The following is a 20,559-nucleotide window of genomic DNA, read 5'->3' as shown; positions in this document are numbered from 1 at the left end:
TGAATTTTTTTTTTTTTTCCCTTTTCAAGGGCAATTACTCTAACAAAGATTTGACAGACAATTTTGATCCCTGAAGACTTTTATAGGCATTATAATAAAGATCATTTCCACAAATGAAAGAATTTGGCTTAGTAACATAGTGGTTTGGACATATATGAGAAAAACTTCTGACTGACTTCTATGTTCTGTTTTCAGGTAACAGCAGCATATTTTTCATTTCTCACTTCAGTTCTATGCAAAACACACTAAGAAACATTCATACCAAGTTAGATTATGATTGGTCTAGTAGTTTCAGAGGAGAAGATTTTTGAAAGAAACAACATTAAAAATTGGGAAAAAATGTTGAAAAAGGGCAATTACTCCAACATCCCTTCGCAGATTACAACAAAAATTTGACCAAAGATAGAACTCATCATTGACTTAATCTTACAGTTTTGAAAATGTATGCAAAAAATTCTGTCTTGACCCCTATGTTCTATTTTTAGTAACCATGACCATGTTTTTCAATGGATCAAAAATCCCCATTACAGTTCTATGCATGATACCCCAAGGAACATTCATGGCAAGGTCAGTTATGATTGGCAAAGTAGTGTCTGAGGAGAAGAGTTTTGAAAAATTGTTAATGACGATGGACAACAAGGAAGACAGATGACAAGGATGATGGAAGCCAATTGATGGTAATAGCTCACATGGCCGTCAGCCAGGTGAGCTAAAAAGGGAAATTATAGAGATAAATCCTTAGTTTGACATCATTTTTATATTTCAAGGGCAATAATAATTCTAACAACAAATGGTTGTTAACCTAAAACAACTGATTATTGAACATTTTTGTTGAGTTTTTAAAACCAAAGTTTTTTTAGTTGTACTTTAAAATAAGTAGCTCTATCCCCATGTTTTATAAATAGATATATGGTGGCCATATATGCTGTTGGATCAAACTATACTCGGCGTCACATAAATAACATACTGTTAAAATTTGAATAAAAATAATTTCTACGACTTTATTGACACCTACCGTCGTTTAAATTGTCTTAAATGACTTGCTCATTCGTTTAGCCAAACGGCTTCTCCCTAAACAAGTCGCTTATTAGCTTAAATCATGCGTAACAAATCCTTACGGGAAAATCCCATACTAATATCCGCCATGTTGGTTTCTACGGGACGATTTGTTTACAAACGAAGTTCGTAAGTTCCCGTCGAACTCCGGTGACAATCGTCTGCTTGATCAACTTCTCGGTATTGTACGTTGTTCGCGTAAAATAAATCCGAGATATCCGAAATAACACCGAAGTGCATTCTGGGTTCTTCGGTTTTTGGACAAACCATTTAAACGTAAACAACATCTCCTAGCAACCCGATCCCTGTAAACATGGCCGACTTTTTACAATATAAATATTGGCACCTAGAATTAAAATCTGACCGGAATTTAACGATTCAATGTTTAGGGAGAAGCCGTTTGGCTAAACGAATGAGCAAGTCATTTAAGACAATTTAAACGAAGGTAGGTGTCAATAAAGTAGTAGAAAATATTTTTATTCAAATTTTAACAGTATGTTATTTATGTGACGCCGACTATAACTGATACAATTTTTAAAGTAAACACTCCAATAATTTAGAAATATAAATGACAACAAAAACAAACAACGACACACCATGATGGCATCAGCTCACATAGACCTTTGGTTAAGATGAGAAAAAAATTTACACAAAATGCTTACATCAGAACCTGGATCTTAGATCCATGATGAACTTGAATATACTCACAAGCAGTCAATACATTTATCACTGGAATCACAGAATTTGATATCATAGTTACTTCCATCAAAGCCAAAATTTGTTCCATGAATGTTGATTTTTCTTCTACCTGATCGGATTCCTACATTAGGAGTTATCTTTTTGAATCCAACTTCTGTTACATTCTAAAATGAAATAGTAAATTATATGAATGTTCATTAAACAATCTTTTCAAGTACATATGGGTAGAAAAAATGTGTTAAATTCTTTGTTTACATATAATTATATTATTAAGCTTTGGAATATCCATTGATAATAAACTAAAAATTGGCAGAGACATAAAATTGGTTATGAAAATCAAAGTTGTGTCAAATAAATCATGAAGTTAATCATAGAGCTAGTTGAAAAGCCTTCCTTATTCTTCCATTTGAGCTAGAAGTCAATCAGTGCTCTTTAATTTCAAGCATTTTTTTTATAAATTGGACAAATACATTGACACTGTGTAACTATATCAGTGATCACTTTGTAATATCTTAACTCTTGGTTTTCTGAACTATGATATCCAGATATTTTTCGATGAGCACTTGTTTATGTTAGTTTTTGTTGCACAATAAATGTTTTTTGCAGTAGCAGTCATTTTTCAGACACCATTACAAGATTTTGCTTGTTTATTCTTGGTTCTATTCGATAACTGACATCATGCAAAAAAAAATAATGGTGGGTTTGAATTTTGGACTCCACTTCCATGGCAGGTTTCCAACTTTCAATGGATACTCCTGCCAAATTGGTACTTTTTGTGATTTTTTAAATCTATCATTCTTATCTGAAGAAAATTCAACTGAAAACAGCACTATGATTTTTTTCTAATACAAAGTACAAAATGTATTTAATATCATGTTGACACAGCTGTCCCATGTTCCAATTTTAATCCAAATATCAGTTTGGTTAAAGATGTTAATGCAATTGGTGAAATAATAAGGATATCAAAATAAATTACCACAGTAAAATTAAGTTAAGTGTCCTTTTATTGCTTATTATACTTGACAGCTGAAATGTTCCAATAAAATGCTTCAGGAAATTTCCCTCTCTAGGAACATGTTGAGAGATAACTCTTTCGCTTTGGAGTTTTCAAAGGATAATACCTATGAGTGCTATATACCTAAGCTATACGCTTTCCTGCAAACTTACTAAAAGGAGGCAAATTACTCACACATTAACAATATTAAAAACTATTTGTAACAAGAAATATTGTGAGCATACTCACTACGAAGTAACTACAGTTATGTTTTTGAACTAGAGGCTCTAGAGAGCCTGAATTGCTCACCTTGTAAAAAATAGTCTTTATAGCTTTCTGAATCTTGACCTTACTGTGTCACAAGAATCATTTAATCAATACAGAGCATCTTAGTTATCCACCCAGTTTTCATATTATAAAATAAATCTCTAATTGTAATTTTTTTCTCTTCAAGAGCAATAACTTTAACACTGAGCAATTTCAGCAAACATGTAGGTCAGACTTACAGTACCTGAACCGATCTGAGCGACACTTATCAGTTTACAGTCAGTCATCGATCCGTCAAACCGATCCATTTAACTGGTGATCACATCACATGACCACAGAGCGGTCAATGTATTTTATGGTTTTTGTTGTTTTCTTTGTCAATTTGACACATATTTACATAATGTAATATATTTAAACATCAATTTTTACTTTTATTTTACATTTCTCTTATTCAAAACAGATCTCATATTATTTTATATAACAAAACTACGATCAGATCGGTCACCGGTCATCAATCTGTCAACGATCAATCAGTCAACAGTCATTGATCCATCAAATCATTGCACAGATCGGTTCAAGGACTTTACCATGCCAATCAATTTTCCCCCCATTACAAATTAGGCTAAACCCTTTGATTTTCAAGTAATTTCAACAAGTCATCAATTTTTATTAGTGGTGGCCATGTTTTTGACAAATATAAAATTGTTTAGGATATCCTTACAAACATTGATACGATGTTTGGTTACAATCTATCCTACAAGTTGTCTTTGAGGAGATTTTTAATAAAAATCCATTTCTGCCCCAATAACTCATTCATTTGTTCAGTTTAAACATATTTTATTTGTAATAAACAAAATGGATTAGACACAAGTAAATATCAAACTTATGAAGTCATCTCTTCATTTATTTGTCAAGGAATCTTTCGTTGACAAATGTAGTTACATAGAACAAAAGTAACTGCTGGGGAAATTGGAACACTATTCTTTTATTAATATTACCTTAAGGAACATTTATGGTAATTTATGTTCCAATCCATCCAGAAGTTTCAGAGGAGAAGATTTCCAAAATTGGATATGTAAAATTCAGGAAAAAAAATCCATTTTTGGACCCATAACTCATTCATTCCTCAATGGATCTTCCTGAAAATTTTGGCATTTTCCATCTCATCATATTGAACAATTTTACCCTGCCAGATTTAAGCTAAACAAAACTGTTTTTGAGTTATAAGCATATTTCTGCAATTTGACCTCTATGGTCTATTGTAACAATGGCCATGTTTTCTGCAAGATCAAAAATCCCCACACAAGGATTGTTAAAAATACCCTTAAAAACATTCATGCCCAATATGGTTACAATCTATTGAGTAGTTGCAGAGGAGAAGATGTTAGAAAAAGTAAAGGGACGACAACGACAGACAAGGGACACATAGTGATGGCAAAAGCTCACACGAACTTTTGGCCAGGTGAGCTAAAAAATGGAATTGAAACTAAACAACAATAAACCAGAAAACTTAACAAGAGGCTCCCAGGAGCCTGAATCGCTCACCTTGTTGAATTTTGCCTTTCAAGGGCAATAAATTAAACAAGAAGTTGTCCAACAATTTTGACTCAAGAAAACTTTGATAGGACTTATCATAAGGATCATTTCAGCAAATGAAAGTCTAAATCTATCATAGTTTACAAGACATTGGCTGAAAACTAAAAAAAAAAAAAAAAAAACCTGTCATTTTCCCCTGTCAAGGGCAATAACTCTTATAAGAAGGCGTCTAACATTTATGCCTGAAGACTTTTGTAGTCCTAAAAAGGATCACTTCAGCTATTAAAAGAATTTGGCTAAACCTAACTGTTTTGGAGATATATGTGAAAAACTACTGTCTGACCCCTTTGTTCTATTTTTAGTAAAAAACCTACTTCAGTTCTATGCAGGATACCCAAAGGAATACTCATACCAAGTTTTGTTTCAATTGGTAAAATAGTGTCAGAGGAGAAGATTTTTGAAAGGAATAACAGCAAAAAAACATCGAAAAAGGGCAATAGCTCCAACATGCCTTAACAGATTAAAACGAAAATTTTGACCACAGATAGATCTCATCATGCTGAACACTTTTACCCCAGTCAGAATTTGGCTGAACCTAATGGTTTTGAAGATGTATTCGAAAAACTACTGTCTGACCCCTATGTTCTATTTTTAGAAACGGCAGCCATGTTTTTCAACAGATAGAAAATCCCCACATTAGTTCTATGCAGCATACCCCAAGGAACAATCATACGAAGTTAAGTTCCAATTGGTCAAGTAGTTTCAGAGGAGAAGAGTTTTGAAAAATTGTTAACGATGACGACGGACAACGACGATGACAACGGATGATGACGGCCGCCAAATGATGGCAATAGCTCATATGGCCTTCGGCCAGTTGAGCTAAAAAAGAATTTATGCAAGGACTAACTTAATTTCTCTCAACCCTCAATAGAACTCCTATTTCTGAAGCTTTTGGCTACTAAATGGAGCATCATTTCATCCCCTAATGAGGAACTTGCAGTTCACATTGCTTGATATAGTGTCTAGTCCATGGGGCTTGGCTAAACTATACCAAGTGTCATCAGCAACGTATGAGTGGCCTTGAGCAAAATTTCCCTTTTACTGAGTTTTCGACTCCCTAGGGCCAATAAATCAAATGTACAGGTTTCCCTTGGTCAATATCAGTACTTGTAGTTTTTTTCTAGTTTTGATATTACAAAGGATATATATATATATATAAACAGCTATATTAGCAACCAAATTAAAAAGAACACATAATCAAATTAGTACTTATGGTCACAAACAAAACATTTGGTGAGGTCTTGTGTATAATCTAGAGCTAGAGTTGCAATCTGGTCAAGAAGTCTGACGTAAATAAATGCTTAAGGAACTTTTTCAGGTGATTGCCATTTAATTAAAGGAAGACCAACTCTATTCCCTGAATTTAAATATGTCACTCTTGTTATAGAGATCATTTTAACTTAAGTTTTTACCCTGAAACCAATAAAATGCTCATTTCAAGCCCCTTTTTGGCCCTTACTTCCTTACTAAATCAAGTCACAACTACAAAGGTCAATCCCAAACCATGGCACTTAAATTTGTGAAACAATTCCAATCCAGTTGAAATTGTAATTGACAGAATAAGAATTTGTCACAAATGAAATTTTACACCTTATGGCCCTTATTATCCAAGCAACTTGTACACTTTTAAAATGATACAGCCCAAACATCATGAAAATACTCGTTTCTGGTCTCTTTTTGGCCCTAATTCCTTTAAGTTCAAGTCACAACCCCGAACATCTATCCAAGCCTTCTTTTTGTGGTATGGAACCTACTGCAAAAAGATCTGTACACTAAGAATATCAAATGTCTTAAATAATGTAAGATATCATATGATTGAAAATTTTAAATAAAATGCTTTGTATGATACAGCTTGATACAGCTGCAGAGGTTGAGGCAAGTATGGGCACACCATCCAAGCTTGAAACAGCTTTGACATTTTATTAAGATAAGACATTTAAATGACACAGGATAAGAATTTGTCAAGAATCACCGTGGAAACATTTTGGTCCTTTTTTCCTAAATGGTTCCAGTCAAAACCTCTAAAATCCATCCCAACTTTCCTTTGGAAGTATGGTACCTTGTGGTACAATTTCACAGTATAAGAATTTGTCAAGAATCACCGTGGAGTCCTTTTGGCCCCTTTTTCCTAATGGTACCAGTCAAAACCTTCAAAATCCATCCCAACCTTCCTTTGAGGATGTGGTACCTTGTGGTACAATTTCAAAGCAATGCATTCCCTATTACTTATTTCTGGACTATTTCAGGCTTAACCTAAAAATCAATCCCATAGCACTTGGATTTGGCCCCTTTTTACCCTTTATTCTAAAACTGTTGAAGCCCCAAAATTAATGCACTTGCAACCTTCCTTTTTTTGGTAAAGAATCTTGTTATAAAATTTAATTAGAAAAACTGTATGCAATGCTCACCAAATCTATACCCCCACTCCTCCAAAAATGACCATATAGTAGAATTTTTGTAAATTCATGTTAACGGATCTTTGTCATGTCCGCTCTGTGTTGTATTTACGATTAGTATTTCCATTATGGCTACGGTCAGGCCTTCTGCTTAGCTTTGCAAAACTCCTTTAAAAAGCATGATTTTGTGACTCATACGTGTAGAAAATGACATTGGAACTTCGCCCAAACAAGGGCACCGATGTACTGAGGGCATTAAAAGGGGACTATGGCGACTCAGACTTGAACCCTTTCATGTTATGCGGTTGACAACCATAGCATGCAGATGATAGTAAGGACCTCCACGGAGGTGAGAACAGTGTTGGGCGCTTAACGCCTTCAATTCCAATCTCCAAGTCATGCCCAAACCCAGTGAGACCTAAGAGTTCATCCAAAGTTAGATCTGATACGCCATCAAGGCTAAAAATGACCCAAGACCAACTTGAAGCTGAAATCCTCTCACTGAAGGCCAAGTGTAACAATCTTGAACTTCAATTGACTAAAGCAAAGATGGATAAATGCCAGGCGGACCTGGCTAGTGCCCTAGCAGCGGAACTTCAGCCCATGAGGTCAGGACCCACTTCTGTCCAGCAGAACACAGTAACAGGTACATTAATGCCAGAACTAATACAAAAGCAAAAACACATTGTCAATTTTTTGTTCCTAAACTCTGTTGATGCCATCGATGATGGATACATGGTAGACGTCGGTCATGGGGCTAAATTACAATTCGATAAAAAAAAAGACTCCGTTAAGCCAAGTGACAATGGAACATTGGGGGTATGCTAGTTTAGGAATTATGAAAGACCTAGAGTTGGACCCAAAAAAAAATTGCAGGTTACAACACATATACACAGAGTATCTTCCGCTTAGCTTCAATTCACGTTTAGCACAGCATCTTGTTGTATGACTAGGAGTATCGTGATTCACAGGCGAGAGAGGGCTTTAAGTGGGGCAAATGCCAGAAAGATCTTCGTGATTTTCATCTAGTTCCGAAACCGATTAGCCTCACGGTGCGTACGTTGAATTCTGTCTAAGTTCCCAAACAAGGAAAGTTCGTCTGCCAAACAACAGAATAAAAGGTGTGGCCCATTCATGCTGGATGGTCGTGAAATGTACCGCAAATTCAACTCAGGAGCATGTGATTTTACACGTTGTAGGATGGCTCATCATTGCGCAATTTGCTACTCAAGGGATCATAAGGCGATAGAGCATTCAAAAAAGGAGAACCCCATCATGCAAAATTCAACCAAATAGCGTTTGTTAAAGCGATTCAAACCAAGCCAACCTACTGTCTTAATTTACACGCTTGGGAATCATTGCTACCATGTGATGATCCTGAATTTCAATTTATCATAGATGGGCTTTCAATAGTTGGTCAATTCCCGGATTCGGAAAATATCGGGTTTTTTTTGTGAAAATTATCCTTCAGCAATTTCAAACAAAATGTTAGTTGAAACAGCAATAAAATGTGAGATTGTGAATGGCAATTATATTGTTACAAAAGTGAAACCGCTGATTACAAATGCATTTGGCAGTGTCCCAAAGGGGAATAATTTGATTCGTCTGATTCATGACGCACTTAGTATGCCTACAAAATCGTGCATTAATAGGTTTGTGGAAGAAAAATCATGCTCCTACATGGATTTATGTCATGCCTGCAAGCTCATTCAACCTAATTCTTTTCTGTGCAAAGTACATTAAAGAATGGTTATCGCAGTGTCAAGATTCATGAATCTAATTACAAGCTTACAGGCCTTCATTGGAAATGCGAGGGAGATTCAGAATCTACTTATTTTTTCGATACAAAACTACCTTTTGGGGCCGCCAAATCTCCAAGCATATTTCAGTCTTTATCTAGCTCTGTACTGTAGAATTATGAAATTACAAAATTTTACTGATAGCATATTTGGATGATTTTCATATCATTGAGAGTTCTTATGAAAAATGTAAAAGTGCACTTGATAAATTATTGGGCGTATTAAGATTGTTAGGCTTTCATATTAATTACAGTAAAATTGAAGGACCATCACAAAAACTAGTATTTCTTGGTGTTTTGATTGATACTACTGACATGTCTCTGTCATTGCCACAAGATAAGCTGGAGGACTTTCAGTCATTACTAGAAACTTTCAACAAGAAGTGCCGTACTACTAAGAGACAGCTAGAATCCTTAATTGGAAGTTTGAATTGGGCATCACAAGTTATTCAAGGGGACCGACCCTTCCTTAGGCGCATCATTGATTTAAAAAACTCTTTAACAGCGCATTCGTACAAGATCTTATTGATTGACAATATTTTTGCTAATCTGAAATGGTGGTTGATTTTCATGAAACAATTTACTGGTAAAAAAAATCCTGGATGATAAGCCCATTATAAACATTCAGTGTGACGCTAGTACGGAAGGGGGTGGTGTTTATTTTTCTGGAGACCATTTGTACATCAATTGGAATATTGATATGTCAGATATCTATCCCTGCATATTGACTGTAAAAAAAAATTATTACGGTGTTGGCAATTTCTAGATGGTCAATTATCTTGCAAAATAAAAGAGTAATAATGTACACTGACAACATGACAGCTAAAAGCACAATCAATAAGATGTCAAGTAAAAATCCGATTGTTATGACAAATCTGAGACTTCTATTCTTCGTTCAAGCATATCATAACTTTTCTATTACTGCCATTTTTATTCTGGGTAAGAGGAACGTCCTGGCGGACAGCATTTCAAAGCTCCACCAGGAAAACAAACTTGAGTAAAGTCTAAGAGTTATTACCTATGAGTTTACAATGTGTTAGTGATAGCTTTTGTATTTTTGATTTGTTATGTTATATGTCATATAAATTTGTACATTGTAGATGGTGGTACAGGTCCAAACACCCTCGAAAAGGCTGTGGATAAGTTCAGAAGGCAGGGATGGGCAGAGAGTACAAAACGTGTTTATAAGTCACAGTTAAAGTGTTATATGGCTTTTTGCAAACAGAATGTGTTGGCTCCGGTACCTATGTCCCAGGACGGTATCTTTAGATACATTGCTTTTCTTGCCAAAGTTAAAGGTTTTGCTAATAGGACTATTGAAAACTAGTTATTGTTAAGCATTTACACAAATCATGTGGTATGGCAGATCCGGTGTAGGACCAGTGGCATGTTCAGAATGTACTACAGGGAGTAAAACGCGCCTTAGGAGATGCACAAACCAGTGCTACTTTATTGACTCCTGATATGCTACTTGATATAAAGAAGCAGTTAAATCTTTTTAGACTCTTTGATCTATCAGTTTGGTGCGCTTGTTTGATAGGCTTTTATGGTATGTTAAGACCTGGAAATTTTCTTATTCACGACCCAAATGTTCTGGTTTTGCGTATTTGTCAAATTATGTGTCATGATATAGATTACATTATCATGTTACGCTTACCCTACCGGTGCACCTGGTCCATGCTCCCAGTTTTTAGTGGAGTCCGAGTTGCTCATTTACTTTTGTTACTTTGTATGTATGATTTTAGTTACTTTATGTTCATTGTTGTGTGTTTCTGTTTTCCATGTCTGGTCTTTGTCCCTGGATTACATTCTTTTGATTACCGCTATAACCTTGGTTCCCTTTATTACTCTTTGACTACACAAAGACCAACCAGTTTCATGAGAAAAGTTTACGCGTCGTAATGCCATTGATTCAAGGACACCCTCTCTGCCCAGCCTCAGCCATTTTCCGTTTACTTAGCTTGCATGTTATGTTAGGATCTAATGGACAATCACCCTAATTTTGTGAAAGTGTTGTGAAAGCATTATCTTACAACAAATTTCTTGATCATGTGAATTCTATTTTATTGAAGTCAGGATATAAGCCTCTGTTGACAGGACATTCTTTTCGTAGAGGAGGCGCTACATCGGCGTTCCAGGCTGGTTCACCCGGTGAAGCAATTCAGGACATCTGTATGTGGAAAAGCGAGGCTTAACTTAGATACACTGAGCCCTCCTTGAACACTAAAATTGTTATCATGCGTAAGTTTGGGCAGAAACTCCCTAGCAATTAGTTTTGTATTACTGTACAACTGTACTTGCATAGAAGACCTATTGAGTCCTTTACTATTGGTCTCATCATTAGCAACTTTGAAATGTACATTTATTATATTTTTTTACCCCTCTTCTTATCAATTTACTTTATTTCCACATCACTCCTTAGGTCTGGGGTGTTCATACTTTATTAGTTTAAGCCTGCCTATTGTGCTATGTTTATGTGATTATGTTAATCATGTGTTCTTGCAATAAATAATTGCACCCAGTACAATGAGATTAATTATTGAGAAAAGAAGTAACCACAGAAATCTTAATTTCTAGGTACAGAATAAAGACAAAAACAAAAACAAAAAAACAAAAAAAAATTGGGGGGGATAAAAGTGTCAATGAAATTCTGATATTTTTTACGATAGTTGTGTCATTGTTTCTTTAACATATTATCAAAATCCATTCTTGTTATATTCAAAAGTGCTGTGAATATGTAAGCTTTGAAATGTTTAAGGTTGAGTGAATTTCCTAAGTGGCTTCGTGGTTTCTTGCTAATAACAGAAATTTATAATCAATTAAATGATAGGTAATGCAAGGCTGTAATCTGTATATAAAAATATCTTAAAAGCTGATCTAATCACTATATTACCAAATATCTAAGCATTTTTGTCAAGGAAGTCTATTTATAGACTGAACTTGACTTAGAGATCGTCGGCAACCAAATTACATAACCAGTGTAAACATTTCAACATATAACTACAAAAATAACACTCCGCGGGTTATTCTCCTTGCAAAGTTTGCATTAAGATACTGCTCCGCCGCCGATCATACTCCATGTCAAATATGTGATGTTTACGTACAACATGGGCTATATAATATGTGTAGGACTGCAAGATTTCAATGATTATATGATATTAACTATTTAAGTTTTGATGCAGAGAACTGGACTATTTTGTCAAATTGACCCGAATATTCGCAGGGAGAAAAGCTCAATCGAGAATGGCCAATTTATTTCTGCCAATCTGGCTCTTTTAATGACGATGTCAGGAGCTTCTAATGATGGATTTTCGGAGCTGCAATGTACACTTTTTGTGTAGTAAGTATAGATTACAGTGTCGGATCCGGGGGGGGGGGGGGTGCATGGGGTTGGCACCCATCCTTTTTATTGGAAAATTTCATGTGTGATTAACTTGATCCCTGGAATTTATGTACATAAAATGCAAGCACTGTGTACATATATGTTAATTAATACATGTACATGTACATAAATAATATAAAATGGTAAACACACATGTAGTAAACAAAGAAGTGTTTAAAACAGAAAACAATCAGAACTGTTAAATTATTATGATTTCAAAGTAGACACATAAACAATGTCTCAGTTTCAATAGCAAGGATGAAAGGAGGTCATGTGGCATATTCATCACATTCAGTAGGTAATCTTGAACTATCAAAAAGGAGTGGTATCCAGTGATCATTGGGACGCTAGTGGACACATGAGCCACGACATTACACATACACTTGTACATGTACATGTTCCTAAAATCCAAACTTTCACACCAACCATAGACCTTTATCGCATACCCTATATCACGCCTATAGACCTATATCGCATACCCTGTATCATACCCCTAGACCTGTATCACATACCATATATCACTCCTAGACATATCTCATACTGTATATCACACTCCTAGACATATCTCATACTGTATATCACAACCCTAGACCTATATTGCACACTGTATATCACACCCCTAGACACATATGGCTCTTGAGTTGATATAGAAGTCTCCTGTTGATACTGCATGTGTGTACATACTTTGTATGTACAATTACTGTACATTACATAACTTGCTAAATACCTTGCTGAATCAAACTTAATTTGGCTTCTTGGGGGGCTACTCATACTACACCATGGACTATGACAATTACATGTATAGTCCTACTATTATCATTGAACTATACCTAACTATTGAACAACAAAACATATTTACTATAGGCTTGTGGACGATCCTGACAAGCTAAAGTGGAAAGTATGAAAGAAAGGATCTGACTTAAAACCCTAATATGGTGTCTAACTTTTAGACGGCAGAATCCAGCCTTGCAGCGCTATGGGCGGTAGAAACCGGCCCAATGATATGAATTTAAATTGATTGTAGGCGGTAGACTCCAGCCTAGAGACTGATTTAATTATTTACGACATACTGAACACAGGCGGCAGAATCCAGCCTGAAAAGGATCTGACTTAAAACCCTAATATAGTGTCTAAATTTTAGGCGGCAGAATCCAGCCTTGCAGCGCTATGGGCAGTAGAAACCGGCCCGATGATATGAATTTGAAATTGATTGTAGGCGGTAGACTCCAGCCTAGAGACTGATTTAATTATATACGACATACTGAACACAGGCGGCAGAATCCAGCCTGAGGCGGAAGATTCCAGCCTATTGTGATAAAGGCAGTCACAGTTCTGGCTCTTACTCCAAAACCTTATATTACACTTAACTCATATCGTATTCCTAGTTATGCAAAAAACCAAATCGATAAACAATTATAACGAAATATTAGTATGATGTATACCTGAATTGGGGGAAAATAATTTCCTGAAATTATACAGGCCAAATGAATGAATACATACCCAATGTATGAGTGAAGCCCCCTAGAAGTATACAACATGAAGAGTAATTAAATGCCCTTAATTAGAAATGCAAATAATAAAAACGAGATCAATCAAAAACCAAAACACAATAAAACAACATCAATTAAAAACAAACCAGATTATTAACATGTTAAACACCTCTGGTAACTGTATAAAGTACATGGATTGAGTTAAATCTGTCCACATGAACACATATCGTTCTGTGCCATTTCTAATATCTTATTATCTATTCTTATATATCTCATGTAACAATCTGAGGTCCATCAACCTAGCGATTTAATGATATGGTCCTCTACACCTGCTGCTGCAGCCGAAGTTGCAGCCCCTATTCTAAATGAGTGTCCTGAATATAATTTGTCATCATATCCTAAACGACTTAATAACGCTTTTAAATGTTCTATAAAAACATTGCGAGAGAGGGGGACTAAGTCGTACTCGTCGTTAACAAATAAAGGGGATGACGAATCTGCACCACTTTCATAGCGAAGGCGCAAATATTGAATCATTTCTTGAACCGGTTTAAACTTACTATTCTCAAAAAAGAAATAAAGAAAACTGTTCACCCGTTGTATCAATTTGGACATCCCCCATCAATAACAGTGTGTGTGTTTTACCTGTACTATTATGTGTGAACTCCTCACATCGAAGGAAGCCGAAAAAGGCTAATTTACAAGCACATTTTAACATAGAATCAAGAAAAGGGAATAAAACCAGATGATAATAACTAACAAATCTGTTTTAAAACATCCACTGTTATCGACATTCTTGTACTACCCTGATTGTTTTGTAATTTCTTAACACCTTTTAAAATATAGGGCAATTGAGAACAATCTCTTAATGGATCACAATGTGTATGCCGCAGATAATGATAGCGAATGCCCGCTAAATACAACTGAATAGTGTCATGTTTCAAATTTAAAACCCGTTTACAGTGAGCTACAAAATACACGAAATGATCTTCTGAAACTTTAGGATAGATCACCTCAGATTCTGAAAACTGACAACTATCAACTAAGCGATTCAAAGCTAGAAAACGATTAAAACAAGATAAACCAGTTTTGTATACTTGACGTGTACTTTTACTGATCGAAGAGTCGCAGAGTTCGTCTACTTGTGCTGTTAATCCATCATGATACATTGCGGAGGTAGGCATGGTATCGGATTCGAATCTGCTTTGGGAGCCAATTTCCTGAACCTGTCCATCTGGAATCGAGAAAGAGAATCAGGTATATTGTTATTATCGCCTGGAATATGCTTAGCATGAATGATGTAGTTGTGTTTTGCTGAATGGAATGTTAGTTTACGTACGAGTTTCATAATACTGAGCACTTAAGATCCCCATTTTTCTGATGATATCCACCGTGGACATATTATCACAATGAATCATAATGCGTAATCGACTCCAATTATGGCCCCACAGCACACATGCCATTACGATAGGGTACAGCTCGAAAAAAGTCATGGAAGTTTGTTCTTCCCTCAAAACAGATGACGGAAAGTAACTTTGAAACCACTTGTTCTTAAAATAACCCGCGAAAGATGTATCTGTAGAATCAGTGAACAATTCTATATCTGCTGCTTGGGTCAAGTAGTCGTTGAGAAAGAAAGAAACACCATTCCATTCCTTTAAGAAAATAGACCACATTCTAAGATCTGATTTACAAGCACTATTGAGATGAATATGATGTGATAATTTTGACACTGTTGTAGATAACTTAATAAGGCACGAGACAAACGATCGCCCTGGGTGAATAACTCTACATGCGAAATTAAATGGCCGAGGAGACTCAACAACTCCCGTTTCGTGCATGAACTCTTTTGACTGAAACTTTTAACCATTTCTGTAATGCGTAGATTTTTTTCTTTTGGTAAGCGAGCTTCCATGCGCACAGAATCTAAGATAATCCTGAGATACTCTAAAGCGGTTACTGGACCCTCCGTTTTCTTCTCTGATAGAGATATTCCCAGAGAATAAAATATCCTTAAAAAAGTAGTCATGATCGCATTAGCATCACTGGATGGAGGTATAATCACTCGATGGAGTTATAATCACTCGATGGAGGTACAATCACTAAGAATTCATCTAATAAGTGTAAGATATTATCAATGTTATAATTGTTCTCGGCAATCCGATAAATAAGCTGACAACAAGGTATCAAATATTTTGGGGCTAGAATGACTCCCAAAAACTAAACGATTGAAATAATAATAGCTTCCCTCCCATTTAATGCAATGATACGGCCACATATCGGGTGCTAACGGAATAATTTTGAAGGCATCTGTGATATCAGTTTTTACAAGCAACGCCCCTACACCAATATTCTTAATAATTCTAATAGCATCATCCAGCTTGACATAGTTGAGTGAAAAATTTTCCTTACATATTAAATCATTCAGACGGGTTGTCAATATCATCGTGAGGAGCTGACAGATCAACTATTAAACGTTGTTCTTTGCTGTATTTACTTTCCACTAAACCTATAGGATTTACCCGAAATGTTGTAAACGGAATAGAAGAAAATGGTCCAGCTAAATATCCTCTACTTAACTCGGTATTAATTAAACCAGATACTGCTTGCTTATTCAGCATAGCAGACCTGAGATTTTTACACTCTAGCGACTTAGTAGGAAGTAGAGACAATCCAGAATCAAAACCTTTGCGCAGACTCGAACTAAGATAAGTCTTAAAATCATTGTCAGGGTGCCATATAAGTTCCTTCTCCAAGAGGTCAATGTTTATGGGAGTGTTCACACCTGACTGAACTTTATGTCCTGTTAATACATGTTCGTGGCCTACTTCCTCATTGATCGTGCTGGGTCTCACTTTTTTTAGACCCAGCACGATCGTTTTTTTTTTTTTGAAGGGCAGTTAATTCTGGAATGTTCGCCTTTGCAGACTAGGCAGACATGTAGGTTTCGACACCGAACTGACAAGCATCCTTTATTTCCGTTAAAGTTGTTACATATCTCTTTTCCCATAAATACAACTCTATCTGACCATATAGATCTAAGTCATCGACCTTTGGGGACTTATTTTTTTCCAAGATTCAAACTATGGTAGCAAAAACCCGTGGAATGAAATGTGCTTCCACACGAGGCACATGTATTTGGTCTTGCATTTGCAAAAATATTACAAAAGAGAGTGTTATTTCTAATGGACCAGTCAATAACAATATTGTTAATTCTCAGATGAGCTGCTGCATCTGCAAAGAATTTTTAGTGATATTCATAGAAGCCTTGTCCAGGGTATCTTATCGCCATATCTACAACATCCCGCTCATATAGGTCTAACTCCTGACGTCTCCGGGGATTCCACAAATGGCAGGGATTCCGCAGAATACCCTCTTGCAGTACGCACTATTGCACCATTTCTACCTTGTTCTTCACTCCCTACTGCTGCAGACACTCTTGATGAAGAAGTACTTAATGCTGAGTAAGCCATATCCAGATTGAAAGTGGGCAGATCTTGGACAGGGTTTGTTATATTGTTCATCATGGGATTTTGATTAATGTTCAAAACTGGGGGCACAGGGGCTGAATTGCCATTCGAGACACTATTTACTTTATTTGTTTTGTTGTAAGAATTGAACAGTGCTTGTCAAGCGCGAAACAATGTCTGTGAGAGTTTTTTCGGAATCCGACTGGACGCGGCCATTGTTGTTGATGTTTCCTATGGAATTCTGGGATCGCGCACTTCCTAATAAGACAATTGGGGATGAAGTGGCGTCCTCTCTTAATAGAATGTCTCTATTTTTCTCCCTCAATAATTTAACCGAAGCCATACGGCGAGCATTAGAAGGAAACAAACATTACGTTCTCTCAGTTCTTTCCTCAATCTATCTAAAGTCAAGTTTTCTGGTAATTCGGGATCTTACACCTGACCCGATTTCCTCCGTAACGGACTCATGGTGACTTTTCAATTAGTGGCAAATATAATTCGGAAACTGCCGAACACTAAAGAGTCACTAATTATTCCTATCCTGCATGAATACGAATTACTCGAACAATGAGTACATAGAACTAGCACAAGCTAGACGAACAGAAAAAAAAAATTACGCAAGACGCTTTTCCATAATGGCGATTTTGGTTATTTCACGAGTCCACTGACAAAAGTTAATTGTAACAGAATCCAGCGGCATCATGCATTAAGTAAAACACTGTCACAGTAGTTCAGAACAATTTCACTTGTAGTTCTATATATTAAGCACGATGTTTGATAAATAGTAATAATAACGAAGTATCGATTTCGTTAAAAACAATAACTAAATTAACTTGTTGAACTCTGGCATACTTTACTGAAACTGATACTCATTAATTTCCTTAAATTTCATTGGCTAGTCCTTTTAATGACCTTACTTATGTAAAAACAAAAGGTCACCATTATCAAAATAGATAGATTAGATCCTATGACAAGTATAATATCTAATTTAATTAATTAAATTTCCTGTAGTCATATTTCTTAGCAATATTTGCAGTTTACATTTGTATGTCTGTGAACAAGAAATTGACCCTGAAAACTACAAAAATACATGTGCATGTACTCTAACTATGGTTACTGGCATATGCAGTACAGTATCAATTAAAGATTTCATACATGAAATTATGATTTTTGTAATATAGTAACACAAGTACCTAATTTGTTTTCTACTTTACAATGTGACATTAATTGCTCATAGATAAATCAACATTCCGGTATTGATCCAGAGATTTTGAAATTTGGTCCATACATCATTATAAATCAGCAGGTAGCTAAACTCATACATGGAAGAAGCCTTAAAGCAATATCCTTAGCAAGCTTTCCATGTTCTGTATTTAGTAGGTTTTTGTCTGGTTAATGAAATGAATTTAAATTATTGTTTTAAACTCATCACTTCAAACCACTTTTTATGATCTATCTGGTTATGAGGGGATGCTGTTTTAACAATGACAGGTGAAAAGTAACCTGTTCTACTCTTACTTATGTTACCTGTTAATAATAGTTATTGAAACAAAGATGTGCTCATGAAATATACTGCACATTTTTGTTATGTTATTTCAGATAAATTTGAAATATTTTAGAGAAAGAAATGTTATTTTTTTCTTAATTAATACAGCTGATAGAGATGTAAAAAGAATAAAACCCAAGAACACTGAAATATAGTAGATATATACTATATTACCATTTTTAATGTAGGACAAAAACTATGAATAGTGACAGAAATATTGTTTGCATATTTTCAATCAACCAGTATTGATCACTGTGTGAATATTGACCAGGTGGTTTAAAAACCAGTAAAAACCTGATACTGTTATAACCACCCAACCTTTATTTTTGCCAGAATTTATGAATGATTTGCACAAAATTATATGTACATGTAACAACATTTCTCAATAAGAGAATGTTTCTCCATATTATATGGTTAAAATGCATATCTATTTTCATGAATTTACATTGTAACATTTTGCATATATCAGACACTGTTATGGTTTTTTTCTTGATTTCTTTTCAGTGGTTATCACTTAGAAGTTTCACTAGATGAAGTGAGAAGAAAGCAAAAGTAAAACAGACTATTTCTGTGTTGGGACATTATTTAAGCATGAAAAAAAGTTCATGATTCTCAAGTCTGGTACATGTATGTGTAGCATGAAGCAGCTGTAAATGTATATGGCAACATCTCTTAATAAAAAAAACTATAAAAAACATGAAGCCTGATTTCTTAGCACTTATATATTTGCAAAACATAAGAGTTACTTGAATTGTAATCTTATACATATTTGTGAAACAATCATGCAGACAAAAATGAAAGAAATGCACATACATTATTGAAGGCAGACAGGTTTAAAAAAAAAATCAGCATATAGTGATTCATCATAAAAAAGTGGTACTCATGGGGTATGGGTTCACTACTAACTTTCTTGTTTTGGAGAGAAAAAAATGATAGATTTATACTCCAAGTGCATGTGTGATTAAAACATCAAATTCCCTGTATTCACCACATACCATTGACTTTCCAACTTAATTGGAATCTTAAATTGCTCAAATCTATGAGCTACAAAGTTGTTTTTAGCTTAATGATCTTTAAACTGCATAGTAACTTTCACAACAAGAGTTTTTATCCTTGTTTGAACTGAAAAATTCCTAGAGAAAGGCAATTATTTATTGTACATACCAAAGCCTAATCTAAGCAACAATGACAAGGACAAATTTTAGTTTTAATTTATTACAAAAAAATTCAACATCAAAGTGAGCACAAGAAGGAAATGTTTTTTGCTCACATCTCAACACTGGGCCTTTGTTCAACTTCCTCCAATCTGCAGGATTCATTTCTACTTCATATATCTCCAATCCGAAATTTCAAGATGTGGGTCCATTCTTACTTTGAAAATTCATCGAATATTGATAGTGATCCTCAGTGGAATTCATATTTAGTAAAAAATGCTAATTTAGGAAATTTTAGGAAATCAACATATGTGTACAGCCAGGAATACCAAAAGCAATAATACAAAAGAAGATCCAAAAACATATATTGATAAATGAGACTGTATAAATATACACTGCATTAAAACAAATGGTTATTCATTAAAAGGACTAAGTTTTGATCGGTTTATTTAGCTTACAATTTAGTTACATGAATATTTTTTGATGCATTGAGGTCTTCCTTGACTTTAGTGCCTCAGTACTTTGATTTCCTATGAGTGCTCAGAAATAATACTGCACAAGTGAAAAATATAAGTCGCTCAGAAAACATGAAGTAGATGACCTAAAAAGGTAGAAAAGGGAGACATGGTACAAGTCATCATGCTTAATCCATAAATACAAAATCTGAGACGGAATGACACACTGACACTCCCGTCACTATACATGTCCGAC

General features: G+C 35.2%; 1 protein-coding gene and 2 pseudogenes across 7 annotated transcripts in view; 1 reads left to right on the top strand and 2 right to left on the bottom strand.

Annotated features, from left to right (window-relative positions):
• Window positions 1–20,559, bottom strand: part of LOC148627148 (plexin-A4-like) — a 219,591-nt gene that overhangs the window by 58,995 nt on the left and 140,037 nt on the right. For all 6 annotated transcript variants that reach the window (XM_088568591.1, XM_088568599.1, XM_088568559.1 and 3 more), the window contains one exon: window positions 1,765–1,919. In XM_088568591.1, coding sequence (XP_088424717.1) covers window positions 1,765–1,919 — 155 coding nt within the window. The remainder of the gene's footprint in view (window positions 1–1,764; window positions 1,920–20,559) is intronic.
• On the top strand, window positions 6,446–19,372 carry LOC148627151 (uncharacterized; annotated as a pseudogene). Its single transcript, XR_015919289.1, has 4 exons — window positions 6,446–6,487; window positions 7,327–7,654; window positions 8,251–12,146; window positions 19,199–19,372. The product of XR_015919289.1 is annotated as an uncharacterized LOC148627151 (transcript).
• Window positions 13,875–14,447, bottom strand: LOC148627152 (uncharacterized; annotated as a pseudogene).

This window comes from Perna viridis, chromosome 1, assembly GCF_037379345.1.
Source record: "Perna viridis isolate PV_CMFRI_1.1 ecotype Kerala chromosome 1, ASM3737934v1, whole genome shotgun sequence".
Taxonomy (NCBI): domain Eukaryota; kingdom Metazoa; phylum Mollusca; class Bivalvia; order Mytilida; family Mytilidae; genus Perna; species Perna viridis.
This window is presented reverse-complemented; position numbering and strand designations above follow the sequence as displayed.